A 16,018-nucleotide genomic window follows, 5' to 3' on the forward strand; every position below is an offset into this window, starting at 1 on the left:
CAGCACCGCATATATACAGTGTCCAATACATAGGAGACAGTTTAGAATGGAGGAGAAGCCGCTTGAATCGCCATCTTAACTTCACTTCAATACATCAATGCTTTCTTAGGAGCGTCGCAGTCTCAGTTGGGAGGCTTATTTGTAAGATGTATATATATATTATCTACATTCTAAAATACGTGTGGACAATAAAGGAATTCTAATTCTAACTCTGCCGCCCAGCGGCCGCCACTGAGCATGTGTGTGAGCCGATGAACACCGTCCGGCGCAGACTGAGCACGAGTGGGAACACAGAACCTAGATGGGTAATCATGTAACAATGAGGAGGGTAGGAAAGACAGAGCCGCTTGTTGTGTCAGTTCAAACAGGAACAGCTGGTCCCATGTTTCCACTTCACCAAACACTCCAGAGCCTGCCCCACGCAGCTCCAACTCCCCCCCCCTCTTACCCCCTCCCCCCTCTTACCCCCTCCCTCCCTCTCCCCACCTCCTTCCCTACCGCCCATATGGGAACATTTTATAAACAAACACACAAAACAGACACCAAACGGACAAGTATAAACAGTATCTGCCACAGCCACATGCATCAGCATCCAACGCTGATGTGGATATGCACAGGGAAATTAAACACACACACACACACACACACACACAGTCAAACGCAGACACACACACACACACACACACACACACACACACAGTCAAACGCAGACACAAAAACACATGTGCAGACACATGCAAACACACCCACATACATGCACACACTGACACACACGAATAAGCATGCCTACAGACAAACACACAAGCACACACACACACACACACGCATGCACGAGGGCGCACACACACACACACACACACATACGCACACACACACACATTCTCACGTGCATGTGCCACGCACGGCCGCACACTGAGCAAACCACACGAACCAAGTTTGGGCAAAAACACAAATATAAACAAAGTCAGGCAAACTCAGTCTTCTCTTTGATTAATCAGCCTACGGGGTGAAAGATGAGTACCGCTGGATATGCTATTTTATTTATGTGCTAATAACCACCAGTGATTCCCAGCCATTATCTACAGCACTTCCAGTCTGTAAACATAAACACAGGGAAATGTCAAGCCTGAGTGTTTTACACAGACCGTCACTCTCAGACAGGCTTGGCTGCACGGTTAAGGGTTTTTACGTCATTTTGACCACAATCATTTACAAGCCATTCAATAGAAACACATGAGTTGAGTTAATGCCAGGAGCAAATGGAGTAGCAGTAACCCTTTTGCTAAACAAATGAAGGACTGGAAATGGGGATAAACAGATTCTCTATTTAGTACTGCCATTGAGTCCTATGCCATGCTTTAACATAAATGAGGACGCCATCTTGGTTGCTCGATCGTCTAGTCATGTGGACTCACTGACCTCACAGCTGCAAACGATTTAATCTGAGCATGGGCAGAAACCAGTGAACAGAAATGATTATCAGAATGGATGTTTGTTTTGGAAAAAATAAATCCTCTGACCAGCACATCAGTCTTTCAAGTAAATCTCATAAATATGTATTTGATATCACTTAATGTGTTTTTGTGTTCTTCAGTATTTATTCTCCCTATCTTCTCTTACTGTTTTACTGCTCATAATCCCTCCCTTTTGACTTTGTTCACCTTTTATCTCTATTTCTGCTTCATTGTAACCACTAAATATGCCAAACGTATTATTATGATTTTAATTATTACAAAGAAAACGACTAAACGTAGTACTGGGTTGAAAGCCAGACCACACTTTCCCGACCCAGGCCGGCTGCCTGTCTGTCTCCTCTGCTTGGGCTCGTGAATAATAGACGTGTCCGCAGCTCTTCCATAATGCACCGACTGTCGGAAGCGAAGCGGCGGCCGCGGGCGACTAAAACAAACACCGAGTCTCCGAGGGTTCAGACAGACGATCCCGCAAGCGCTCGCCACTCCTCCCGGGCCGTACGGGGCAGCCGCAGACCCAGTTCTCCTCCTCTCTAGTTGTTGTCTGTCTCCCTGCTCCTCTCGTCGGTAAGCCCGGGCCAGTGCGCTCGCGGCCCGAGACTGGAGCTCCCAACAATGAGCTTTCACAGCTCGTTAGCGGCTCGGCTGGGAGATGCACGGGCGAAGGTTGATCACAATAACCGGGAAGCGGAGCAAGGAGCAGCCGTTTTTCCGGGCCCTGCTGGAATGCCAGCGTGATGCACATAGGGAGGAACTGGACTGGAAAATCAATGATTTCTGTAGATTCCCAAATGGTTTGGCAGCCACAGCTACCCCCCTCCCCCCAAACACTCACCCACTCCCATGCTGCAGTATTACTGTTGGGCTCAAGAATGCATGAATCTGGATTTATTTTTACCGGGTCGGTCTGGTGTTTGTTTCGTTCTTGTTGAGGCAACACGGAGTGTAATGCTATGCACAGGTTGCTTCATGCAACAGTTCAAGTTGTGCAACTGTATGAGGGTTGGTGGTCATTCTGTTAAGTCTTTAAATGTGTTGTTGGGATGATTTTGTGGAACTTTTCTTTATGCATTAAAATGTTCTTGGGAGACCTTTTTGGAATCCATATTTAGTGGGAGCATCTTTTTCTCACAGTGGTGGAGGTCTTTTGGCTTTGAGGACTGCAATAGGAGCATTGCTAATGGCATGTTTATCCAGCAGTCCGTCCGAGCTGTTTGTCTATACGCTCCTCTCTAAACGCTCTTCAACCATTCACATGAGCCACTGGAGCAGAGCAGACCCTTCAGCCGGTGAGAGGTCAGAGAGGGGCGTCAGTGGGTTTCCAAAGCACTCCGAAAAGCCAAACAAACATCAAGCAACAAGCAAATATCAAGTTGAAATAAATTCCCTCACAGCCTTTGACATTTTACCAAAACAACAGTAATAATACAAAATAACTAAATTAATACAATTCTAAATAGTTTGGAATTGTTTTGGAGTTAATTGTGACCTGAATGTTGTGCAAAGATTGGGTTAGAATTAGTTAATGTTTTTGTAGTTCTACTTGCATGTTCTGTTTTAGTCCTGTACGACAAGTTGAGATTGCTCGAAGGAAACACGCTTTATTAAAGCCGCTGTAGTTAAAATTTGTGAGGTATTAAGAGAGAGAGCAGATGAGAGCAGCATTTTGAAAGTAAACAACTACATAAATGGTCCAGTGAAAAGTGTTGCATTCACGCACCTTTGATTGACAGACTAGATGGTTCCCCTGAACCAATAAGGGAAGAGAGGCCATGCTTTTGAGTTGTTCCCTATTTACACGCCAATATCTGGAACATTTATCCAAGTTTCCATCATGGCATACCGTAGCTGGAAACGATAAATACCAATAACTACTGGAGATGGATTTTTTCCCGGAATGAATGCTCGATGTAACCTTTCCAACGCAAGACAAAAAACAGATGTTAACAGGTGTGAGCGGTTTTCGGTGCAGGGCCAAAGGGGCTGGACAGAGGCAGGTGCAGTACAACCAGAAAAGATATTCACAGAGAGAAGTTTAGTCACTAATAGCTGAGGGCTATGTAATTTATTCCTAATTAGACTCCAATTATAGTTCTTAATTATTACCTACAGCCCCTTTAAATAAATTAGGATTCCGATTGTGTGGGAACCAGACTTGCAGGGTGTGTGTGTGTACTCTGATACTGACCTGCAGCAACAGTTCTCCTTCTGGCAGCCATGCGTCCGACAGCCCTCCCGCCACGTTGCTGTCGCTGCTAGGGCCACTGGGGACGACACTGTTGCATTTGCTGGTCTTCAGGGCCACTGCAGAGAGAGAGAGGGAGAGAGAGAGAGAGGTAGAGAGGAGGGGTGGGAGAGGAGAGAGAGGGGAGGGAGAGGGGAAGGGGAAAGGGGAGGGAGAGAAGCGAGAGAGTGGGAGTGGGAGATGGGAGAGAAAGAGTAGAGAGAGGGGGTTGCAGAGGGAGAAGAGAGGGGTGCATAGAGACAGGAGAGAGAGAGGGGAGAGGGGAGGAGGGAAGGAGGGGGAGAGAAAAGAGGGGAGGAGGGAGGGAGAAAGGGAGAGAGAGAGAGAGAGAGAGAGGGGAAAATGGGGTAGAAGAGAGAGGGGGGAGCGAGAAAGGGAGAGAGGGGAGAAAGTGGTGGGCGAGAGAGAGAGGGGAGAGGAGAGAGTGGAAAGAGGGGGGAAGAGAGAAAGAGAGCGGGTAGGGAAATAGGGAAAGAGAGAGAGGGGCAGGGAGTATGAAAGGGGCGGAGTTGGACGAGGTAGGGGGTAGAGAGAAAATGAATAGAGAGAGAGAGAGAGCATGGAGAGAGAGGGGGGGGGTCGGACGAGAGGTAGTGGGGTGGGTGAAGGAGGGAGACGAGGGGGGAGGGAGTTGGGGACCAGATTTAGTCCTGTAATAATGTTTGCAAAGCACTGCTGTGAAAGTCATAAGCCCTTATGTTTGGAACACCAAACACGCTGGCCCCAAACTCATGAATCATGCATCCAACGCCCTCTCCCCCTTTTTATATTCGATCACCTCCCAGTTCCAGAGCTTTTCAGTCGGCGTCCAACCTGCTGCTCACCCAGTAGCAGCAGGTTGAGTAGCCCAGTAGCCCACTAGAAGCGCACAACGTTGGCGTGCTCTCAGATCACAGATTGACAGCCAAAAGACACACACACACACACACACACACACACACACACACACACACACACACACACACACAGACTAAACACACAAATAAACAAACAAACAAACCAAAGTGAAAGGCTTTGTTGTGAGTCTTCCATGAGATTAGTGTGGACAATTTGCTTAGAACTGGGTCATTGGGGTTATGCATACATCACAGCCTTTTTCTTTTTAAATCATTATAGTTAGGATAGGTTTTTTCTAGGGCTGCAAAAAAATGTTACAGATAAATTAAGGGTTTCACCTGTAGCAATATGGAGTGATATATGACAATTGATTCTAAGATACATATTTTATGCAACTTTCTTAAAAAAATTACACTTCCTATTACAATGATATTACAATTCTACAAGTCAATTATTATTCAAGTAGCATGCATGTATTCAAAGAATAAAGATCCAATCATGCTTAAATTAATTCCATATTTTCACATCTTTAACATATTCCATACTTTCAATCCATTTCATGTGTTTCATTATGCGGTCAATTATTTTCTCGTCATCGTCATAATTTTTTTTGTTGTGACAGATTTCTTTTATTCGTCAAATTTCACCTCTAATCCCTTTTTCATTCTATTGTATTTGTTCTTGTTCAGTCTTTTGCGCCGGCGTGGTTGACAGACATGGGGGAATAGTGCAGCGGTCAAGGCTCTCTCTCTCTCTCTCTCTCTCTCTCTCTCTCTCTCTCTCTCTCTCTCTCTCTCTCTCTCTCTCTCTCTCTCTCTCTCTCTCTCTCTCTCTCCTCTCTCTCTCTCTCTCTCTCTCTCTCTCTCTCTCTCTCTCTCTATTTATTCAAAAGAAACACTTCCACCACTTTACAGTGAGACGAAGAGACAACTCCCTCAGGCGTCACTATATTTGCACTTATGCCGCTTGCTCGCCCTCCAACCCAACCGCCCCCTTACCCCTCCCCCCTATCAGCTCAACCCCCCCCCCCCCCCCCCCCTGTATTTCTTCCACAATCTCCCTCCCCCCTCCATAATCCCTCCCTGACAGAGTTTCTCAACCCGCTCTCCGCTAACAGTTAGCGGAGAGCGGCTCACCCATCAGGCTAGCCCATCCGCTGCACTCCTAAGCCCCGCCCATTTTCCTTGTTTCTGACATCATCATTGGTCAGCGGCTCCGGCGGCTGTCATCCATACCCAGGATGAGATTCTCCATTTCCTACAATCTCATTGTTGGAATTGTTCAAAAGGCTCCATCGCGATTGTGCTTATTGTAAACGAGCCAGTTTACATGAGGGAGAAGGGGGAGAGAGAGTGTGGTGGGGTGTGCAAAGAGGGAGGGAAACTGTTCCTACACACGGACCAACAAATATTTGAATACGCATCAGGATAAGACAAAAGCGTGTGTGGCATATGGCCCCCGACCACTAGATGGCTAAACAGCTGACTTGAGCCTCCTACTGTCTGAACAACCTCCCCATCGCAACACCGGCCCTTCTACAGCGCAAAACGCCGGGACTCTAGGACCGCAACAGGCCGAGTCGCCCGTGCGTAATCAACCTGAAGGGCTCCACCCTCAGACAGCCGCGGCCGACTGAACGCTTGCCTGGGTCTCCGCACGTACTGACTTAATGTCATTATGTCTCCTCTGAGAGCAGATTGCTAACTAAGGCAGCCGTGGGTCGTTCAACCTGCTACGTTCAGCTACGTCGCGTCGCTGGCGTTAGAAGCGATTCGGTGACAATGGGAAGGGTAATGAGGGGGGTCTCTCATGATGTCATGAGAAAGGGACCATCGGTGGGCCGCATTAATCTCTGACCTAGTCGGGCAACGCGGGGCCCTGACCCGTGGTGACCCTTGACCCCAGGGGTGATGTCTTGACATGATTGGATGACTAACTTCTTTGTGGAGGCGTTTGTTGTCCGTGAGGGAGGTTAACAAGCCGGGAAGAGGGAGAGAGGCAGGGGGAGGGTTGGCTAAGAGTGTGATGAGTGACATTGGACTCTTGCGCTGGAGAAGATGTGGGCTTTGTGTGGGAGCTTGACCTGGCTTGGCCCGCCTCACACGGGACAAGGCTTTTGGTCGGGAACACCCCTGACCTTGTTCTCATGGGGACACCTTGATGCTGTTAGGCCCTCCTCCTCTATCTCTCCATAGCTTCAAAACACCCTGCTGATTGACAACAGTCAATGACAATGGTCTTCCTTATTATTTATAATGGTGTTTCTTATTGTTATATGCCTATACGGCTTGTTAAATGGGATTGATCTCCAGATACATTTCACAGAGATCCCAGTGCATCAGCCGTGATGAGTGGGACACTTTGTAACATCTCAGCCCACAGTATTTTTGCCTCGCTGGTCGGTTTTCTTCATTTATGCTTTATGAATAATCAAACCTAAAGCAGCTTTATTATTGCCCAGGTTTTCACATCTTTAATATGCAGAGCCTAGTCAGCCAGTCCCCCTTCATGGTCGGCTGACATCCATAGCGTGACTGCATTATGGCAATGAGATGTCATGAGGGCGACTCAGCACAGTGATCCTGAGAGCTGGTTGCTACCTTGCCAGCTGCTTGGCTAAGCTGTGTTGTTATCGACGCCATTGTGGATGTGTCATTGTTAAGTGTTGCGCTGCAATCCTTACAAACACACAATCCTGAAGCCACGATAAATAACGTTCGGTAAAAGAGATGCTAAAATGACATCGGGGTGCCTGACTATGTTTTCCCAACCCTAAAGAAATACAAATGAAGCGACACAGAGAGGTGCACAGCGAGAGAGGAAAAAGCAGTTTCTTTGACTTTTTCAATTAGACAATCAGTGATCTGCGGTGATCTGCGACGATGGTTTCACTGTGAAGCGCCGTTGACTGGAGGAGAAAGGCTCTGCGAGGGGAGTTGTCTTCACATCCACCCTGCCCATCGTCTTCATCGCTCTGCCACTCGGCCTCGCCTCTCCTCAGTGTTTTGGGAATTACACCAAAAAAAAAAAAGTCTGATGTGTGGCAGCTAAGTAGTGGGGCTAAAGTAGCACAAGCCATCCATAAATAAAAGTGGGCCAACACAGATGAAAAAAAAGGAAAACATAACCCGGTGCATTGCCAGAGGGCGGGGGTAAATAGCAGATCTTTATGTCAGGCTCCAGTAGGCAGCAGTGAACATAATGAAAAATTTACATCCCTACCGCCACGGAGTACACGTGGCATAACAGAACCCCGGCCGACTCCCTCAAGGCTCTCTCAGGCGTGCTCAATCTAACAGCTTGGCTTTCCCCAAATATGCTTGTCTCGGCAATCAAGAGAAGCCCACAAACAAAGGCTGTGACGAACACACATGGAATCCAAACGTCACATGGAATCCAAACGTCTCCACTCCACGGGCCCGTTGTAGTAGGTGGGTGGAGCCGGCTCCGCAGGGCTCCTATCGTACCGAACTATCACACGGATCGTTTAAAAGATTGGATATATTTTTTATCTCCACACTGCAGGGCTTGGACAGGTGTAAAAGCTGTACATAAATGATTTGAATTAGGAAAGCAGTTCTGTACTTTGCCTATTAGTAATGCTTAGAAATAATCAACATCTTGTCATATCTTCTGAAAAACAGGCATTTCTCAATAAAGAAATAATGAGAAATATTTGCTGATCGTACACAATGCATGCATAGTTTTTTTGTTTCATTGTAACCTTGCTTTCCTGAGTTAATGCATTAACCTCATGACTGCAAAGGAGGCCAAGGACAGGTTGTAGATATATAACAGTTCAGCATGCTGGGTTCTTAAAATTCTTCATAAAATGTCATTTTATTCATTGTGTAATCTTTCATCGGGGAAATATGAAGCATAGATTATGTGTCAGAAGCTCCAGTGAATGTGATTCAGAAATGCCATAACCTCAAACAGGGATGCAGAGCTTTTAAGAGAGCTTTATGTTCCTGCAGCAGAATGTGGGCGGTTCTCTGATAACCGTTGTGGTGTTGAAAAAATTCCTTCCACCGTCTCTACTAGGCTCTCACTAATTAGACTGAGTCAATCTGACAAACAAGCAATGACCCAGAAGGTTAGACATTCGCAAAAGGGCTGTTCAGCCCAACCTGCTTGTGGGACTTTTATTTTCCTAACAACTTATCTGTCTGCGTCGGAGTGGACTTGGGACTTACTGGGAATTGTATTTTCCCCATGGCGCGGGTCATCATGGGACAGGGCGGGTCTGGCCAATTAGTTGTTCATTTTTTTTGATTTACTCAGAATACAGAAGTAGCTACTAGGTGGATTCTGCTCCCACAAACGTGCAACCTAATCGCACGTATGCACACATACACACACAGACACACATTCCCCAACAAAACCACACACACGCACTATCCCTAATTAGCACTAATTCTGTGAGTTTTAGAGGCTCATATACAACGTGTGGTTGTGTGTGTAGGTGTAACTGTGTTTGTGTGTATATGTGTGGGTTTGTGTATATGTGTGTGTGAGTGTGTGTGTGTGCCTGTGTGTGTACATGTTTTTGTGTGTGTATGTGTGCTGTGTTTGTGTGAAAGAGGTGGAGGGGTGGGATCTGTATCTTCATGGGGCATTGCTTTCAGCCAAATTAAATCCAAAACCATTTTAGCAGTTTTTATTTTCCCCACCATGCTATTTAGTGTGGGGTGACCTTGCCTTTGAATAGAGGCTAGAGAAATACAGAGAGAATGAGGCCAAATGTTACATGAACTGGTCAAGGACCTATTAGAGCATTTTTTTTTGAGAAACTTCACTTAAATATCTATCTATATATATATATATATATTTTAAAATTGCAATTTTTCATTATCATTATATACATTTGAATTGTTAGAAATTATATATTATTACTACTACTACTACTATTACTATAGCAGCATATAAAATATATTATCATGATTATAATTACAATTAAAATAATAAGCATCATTATGAATAGTAATATGTTATAGTTAATATGAATATTAAAATAAAATGATAATATTGTAACAATTATAACAAAATATATTTTAACTATTGCTATGACTAATACTATAAAATAATAAGAAGAAATGAAAAACCAAAATATCTATGAAGAATTTCGAATTCTTTAGGCCAGAGTGAGATTTATTTGATTTGAATGAGGAAAATATGATTATTTTAAAAATGTATGACCAAGTATTAATAATACCTTCAAACCAGGCCCCGCCTCCTTGCTGAAACAGTGATTGCATGTGATGTGGGGTCTCCCGCGGTGCAGAGCGAGCTGCGGCCGTCTGCTTTGTTTACCCCACATATTGAACATCTCTGCTGTCACGTCATGCGGAATAACAACCGCACAAATCTCCACCGTGAAGCCGTGCTATATTTGGACGGCACTAACAAAACATATTAAGTCCACTGGGGGATGTAGGGGCCTATTGTGAAAGTGCAACCTCCCCCACACACAACCCTTTCCCCCCCACCCTGACCACTCTCCCCCCTCTCTTCCAAGTTTTGAAAGTCCCCCCCTCTGCCCCCCCGGATACTCTGGTTCTGTTGGCCACACCCAAATGACCTGTTGCTAGCATAGCGGAGGATGATAGGGGCGACTGCTAAGGTTTACTTTGGATCCATGCCACGACTCATTCCCCCCCTGCAGGAAGCTGAAACCATTGTCTATACACTAGACTAGAGGGAGATAAATAAAGCGAGAGAGCGAGAGCAATAGGAAGAGAGAGAGAGAGAGAGAGAGAAAAAGGGAGAGAGAGCATACAGGAGACTGCAGCAGGTGCTGGAGAAGGCGTGGGAGAAGGCGCGCGTCTCTGTGCATTAGCTGCGGTGGTGTGCTCACGTGTGTGTGTGATCATATCTGTTTGTGAATTATTCTATCCGTGTGTGAGTGAACGGCTTTCTCTCTGACTCAAGGGGTAAATATAGAACGCTTCAACCTGCCTGCCTGCCTGCCGACACACACTGCAGCAAATGAACACGCGATGCACACACACACCCCGCATCCGCTGACATACACATGGCTGCACGCACACTGCTACAGCACTGCACACCCCCACTCCGACACCCATACATACAGAAACACACAGACACACACACACACACACACACACACACACACACGGCCCGAACAACAACACACACACACAAAAATGGCCACACAACCCGAATAAGAACACACACACAAACCAGGCCAGTAATGCAGTGCAATAGCAGGCATCCTATGCGGCTATGCAGTCTCCCAAGCTTTTCGAAATCACATGTTGGCACATTTGCTGATGATCCGCTACTCAGAGAAGTGGGGGGTGCCGGGGAGAAGTGATTTGGGCAGGAGCAGGGAGGGGTCATTCCCGATTACACCTACCCCGCTCAACCAGTAGCCCGCATTCCACACCCAGCACCCAGTGAGTGTTCCAGCTTAGGAACCCGTGCTCAATAGGGGTGGGAGAGAGAGAGAGAGAGAGAGAGACAGAGAGGGGGGGGGGAATTAGTGAAGGGATGACCCACTACCGATCACTTAGCGCACACAAGCTCCACCCACTCATCTGTGTGCTAACAAGCAACAATACAGGGAGAGGAGGGGGAGGGGGAAGGGTTGGCTCCCCCAGATCAGCGACAACGCCCCCGACCAGAACAGAACCATGACATGTCACAAGACTATCCACGACCAGCCACGCAGCTTATGTAACAAAATCAGCATCCCGGTGAACACAACATAGTACGGCCAGAAAGAGAGCGCGATAGGGGGAAGTAGAGCCAGCCAATGACGTCTCTCCATAGCCTCCGACGTAAAGCCCACTATGCTATCGCTATGGCAGGCGAGAGTTTTCCAGCTGCTGGAAATATCACTGGCCTTTAGCCGTGTCCTTCGAGAAGGAATAAGTCATTAAACAGAAGGATCGGATTCAGTTTCAAGAAAAATAGTATTCACATTTGTCACTTTTATAGGCTTAAACAAACCTTGAGAAGAGCTATCTTAAAGTGTCCTTTAACGGTTCATTGTCAAGTTTAAAGAGCATAACAATATCATATCCGACATGCTATTAGGGGTATAGCACTTTACATAATCCATTTTTGATTTGCCTAGCTTGATCTGAAGAGAGTTGCATAGCGTGTAGCCCTGTTTGCCCTCCATCTAGTGATGGAAGACTTTTACAATGGCAATATAATAATGGATCACCTTAGGAAAACTATGATAGTTTTTTTAGGAAAACTACCATCCAGTGGAGCTTTATGGCCATACAATAAACAACACAACACTGAATGTTGGTTCAAGTGCTGCTACTCCATGATATTATATTAACATGCATTCATTTAGCAGACATACATTTATTCAAAGCCACTTAGAAGTGATGTTGAATAAGCAAAATATGTCATAACTACATAGTTAACTACACTAAGTTTATGTGTGACCAGGTTTTTAAAAGTCCCCACATAGGAAATGATTATCATGGTGATCATTCTATCAAGTCATTTTTAGATCACTGCTCGGAGTCATGCGAGTGAAACAACAAAAAACAGCAAATGCTGACTGTAACGATGACCTTCAAAATCTCCTGGTCACTTTTTCCACTCTTTCCAACTCTGCCTCAGTTCTAACATCCTTGCTAGTCGCCGGCCGACATACTTAACAGGAAACGCTCAGAAGATGAATCCTTTTGAAATCCATAGAGAGATTATTCCTCCTAATCTGTGTCGGTATTTACCATACACGGTATTGCAAAAGGCATCAACAACGATGCAACATGAACAATTACACGATGAGATGATCGCTGGATTATTAACCAGAGGTTGTACCTGATCCTGCTCAGTTTCATTTACAGGTTTACACTGTGCTCCGTGAACCACCTCTATCACTGTTCAATGCTCCCAGCAAACAAGGAACACAGTTCAACCAAGGAAAGGGGTTCTGATTCATGGTTCCACTATAGCGACACCATCAGAAGGGAGAAATCAAAGCTGAGGAGAAAGGCGTCTTGAGGTTAACCAAGGTATAAGCAGTAGTGGATGAAGTACGCCGATCTTAAAATAAGTAATGTAAAAGTCATGAAAATGTACCCAAAGTAAAAGTACAAAGTATGAGCATTGAAATATAAATAACAAAAGTAAAGTTAATCATTACACAGAATAGCCAATTTCAGAAAAGTATGTAGTATTGCCTTATATTTATTTTGTTATCCCATTGCTTTAATGATTGTATTTCCTTAACTTCGGTCTGACCCCACCTTGGGTGCTGCTCGCTGTAACCCAGGGGAGTGCATGGAGAATGGCACATAGGAAAATGAGGACAATAAAGACGCTTGTTTCTGGGGTAATGGTAGCCCTTCCAACACTGCCCGGAGCATTCTTAATGGCTTAGTTCTGTCGCCTGGGATCGTGTCTCTCTGCAGAGGGGGGCACTGGGGTAGGATGGAGCCCGCCGCTCGGAAACCCTCCTCAGACTCAATCAACACACAACCAGTCAACCTCGATTCTGACGGTTCATTTGGTGGTATTTATAAATCTGGAAACACGGGGTTTGCATATTTAGACCATTTGAGAGTTAGTAAGGTAAATATTGGGTTTGAGGTTTTAGGAGTAGCTCTGTGGGAGGGGGATATGTAGGCGTTGATTTATGGCTTACTGGAAGTCCAACCACTCCATTGTTTACAATTGTTCCTTAATGATACGTTTCCGGTTTGTTTATTTGACTTTGACCTTGCCTGTGCTGAACGAGGGGCAGAACAACCTTGGACTTGCAGCACTTTGCACTTAAAAGAACATCAGGGGGCCCCCAGTGAGGTCCACGTGTTACAAAGGGGGCTCCACAGAGAGTGGGATACGACTACAATTCGCTAACAGACCGCATCCTCTGTTCTCCGCAGTGGATTATCCCAGGACAACAAGCCACTTGGGGGGGGGGGGGGGGGGGGGGGGAGGAGCCGCCATTGTGTGTGTATTTGTTCTGCTCACAAGCCTTTACAAAAGACCTCACCCCCTGCCTTGTAAGTGGAGTTACACTTTCAGGCAACAACCGGGTGAAAGAGAGAGTGTACATGGAGCCGGTGACACATGAATGTGGCAAACAGATACAAAACAGAGCTGCCATCCAAGCTCTTGGGACTTTCATTAGTGTCCCAAGCAACCAAAACAACAATAAAAATGCAGATCGAAGACATACTCACATTGACGTGGGGGGGAAAGAGAGACTTCATCCATATTGGATCATTGGAAACAGGTTTGAGGCTGCGTAATAGCTGCATTTGATGGTATTTGTTTTGATTGGTTGTTGTTCTGCTTACAATGGTAAACTTAGAAACTCTACAATAATTTCTTTGATATTCTTTGATGGACAGAAAACTGTTATTGCATTTCATACTATGGACGTAAGGTCAAGGAATGGCCCTGGGTAAGTGTTTGCAGAGTGCTGACTGAGAAAGATGCGATCACAGTTCTCCACTGGAGGAAGGCACTCCCAAGCCTCTCCAAAGCTCAGATTTGAGAGGGGTTATTATTGTGTAGCGGCCAGGGTCAATGGGACAGAGATAAAGATGGCAGCTGGACTGCATAATACTTTCAGACAGATTAACGTATCTCTGCTAAGGCTTTGTTCCACTCACACATGATTAATTACTTAGATGTCCAAAACACAAGCTTGCAGTACAATGACACATACAAAGATACGCAATATGTAATAATATCATTCAATAATGGCACACATATCATAACTGGGTTATAACCAGGGTGCGATTTGTGAAAAAACCAGAGGGGGGGATAATTTTGAGAAACATTTTAAAATGTTTCAAAATGAAGACGGACCCTGTGTATTTTGGTTGTTAATTATTACGATGTAATGGTGAAAATACTTTGGGTGGGGGGGATAATTTTTATGCCCACCGAGGATAAAAATAATTCAGCAGAGGGTAGGACGTGTAAACCAGAGGGGGGGATAATCCCCACCATCCCCACCGGCAAATCGCACCCTGGTTATAACCAACAGATTGGCCAAGAGAAAGAGCCGATACACAACGCTGACCAATCAGGACGAGCCGTGCAATCTCTAGCCAATCGGTGAAGGCAACAGAAACGTCCCCACCAACCCCCCCCCCCCCCACCGCAGCAAAGCCACCGAGCGCTCGATGCAGCTACCCAGTAGGGTGATTCTAATCCTAGGCTGACATGGACTTTTCTATCACTGTTTACATACAACAAATCATGAGCGGCAGCAAATCCAGCCATAGGCACTGTGCTTTCAGGGATGTACTGGGCAATAACCCAGAGCGCCGTCCTCCTTAACGCAAAGGCCCCTTAGCTCGTTAATTACTTAGGGACAGTCCAGTAAGTAGGTTAATGCAGTTAGGTAAAAGGCTACGGGCCACCGTCTATAGGCTACACTTTGACCTATTAATGCTACGATCCGCGTTCAATAATTCAGTGTGGCACGTCAATGCGCCATTAGATCATTCAATATGCTCGGGAACATGGAAGTCTTGAATGTGCATCTCATACAATGTCTTCACATAGACATTGCAGACAAAAATCTGAGGTTAACTGAATGACGGATACCAGAGTTTATCGATACGATACAGTCACGGCAATCTTGCTTTTTAATCTTTGGAGAATGAGTAACGTGGCTAGTCCTCAAACAGACACATTCTCGAACCTACCTCTGGCAGTTAAACACACAAACAAACCAAAACGTTCAGGGTGGAGACAACACATTAAAAAGACATGCATCCGCTACCTCTCCCCTTAAGCACACCGCTATCACAGGAGCTGTATCCTGTCGGTCTCAGCCCAAACATTTCACATTTCATTTCAGAAAGCCTCTCGTCGTCTTAAACAAACATTTCTCTCCCTCCATTGCATCAATTCTTTAAACACTGGGGTTTTCTCTTAATTATTCATGCTAGGGAGCGCATCTGACGGCCGCAATGCAGCATTCTCTTGTACGTCCCCGGCCTAAAATAACGTCTGCACTCCACGCGGTGGAAAGGCCGGTCCGCTGCAGGACCATTATTTCCCCCCTTATGTCTTCACAATGCAGTCCCCCCGTACTGCCCTCTTTGAATGGACACAGCCAACACACTTTCTCCTTTATTGCCAAACAAAAGGCATTGCAGTGGCGAACACACACTGATACAGACAGACAGACAGACAGCTAGACAGCTAGACAGCTAGACACACACACACACACACACACACACACAGGGCTGCGATGAAATATTAAGAGCCTTTCCCTAAGAATGACATAGTTTGAAGCTGGTCTGGCTTCCTCCTCTCCCTCTCCCTCCCCCCCCCCCCTCTCACTCTCTCTTACTCTATTACTCTCTCTCTCTCCCTCTCTTCTTCACCTTCTCCCTCCCTCCCTCCCTCCCTCTCTCCCTCTCTCTCTCTCCCTCTCTTCTTCACCTCCTCCTTCTCCCTCCCTCCCTCTCTCTCTCCCTCTCTTCTTCACCTCCTCCTTCTC

General features: G+C 45.9%; 1 protein-coding gene across 1 annotated transcript in view; it reads right to left on the reverse strand.

Annotated features, from left to right (window-relative positions):
* Nucleotides 1–16,018, reverse strand: part of ahr1b (aryl hydrocarbon receptor 1b) — a 29,621-nt gene that overhangs the window by 10,044 nt on the left and 3,559 nt on the right. The window contains exon 3 of the mRNA XM_079733826.1: nt 3,661–3,776. Within this exon, the coding sequence (XP_079589952.1) occupies nt 3,661–3,776 (116 nt within the window). The remainder of the gene's footprint in view (nt 1–3,660; nt 3,777–16,018) is intronic.

The sequence above is a fragment of the Pollachius pollachius genome (assembly GCF_949987615.1).
Source record: "Pollachius pollachius genome assembly, chromosome: 3".
Classification (NCBI taxonomy): domain Eukaryota; kingdom Metazoa; phylum Chordata; class Actinopteri; order Gadiformes; family Gadidae; genus Pollachius; species Pollachius pollachius.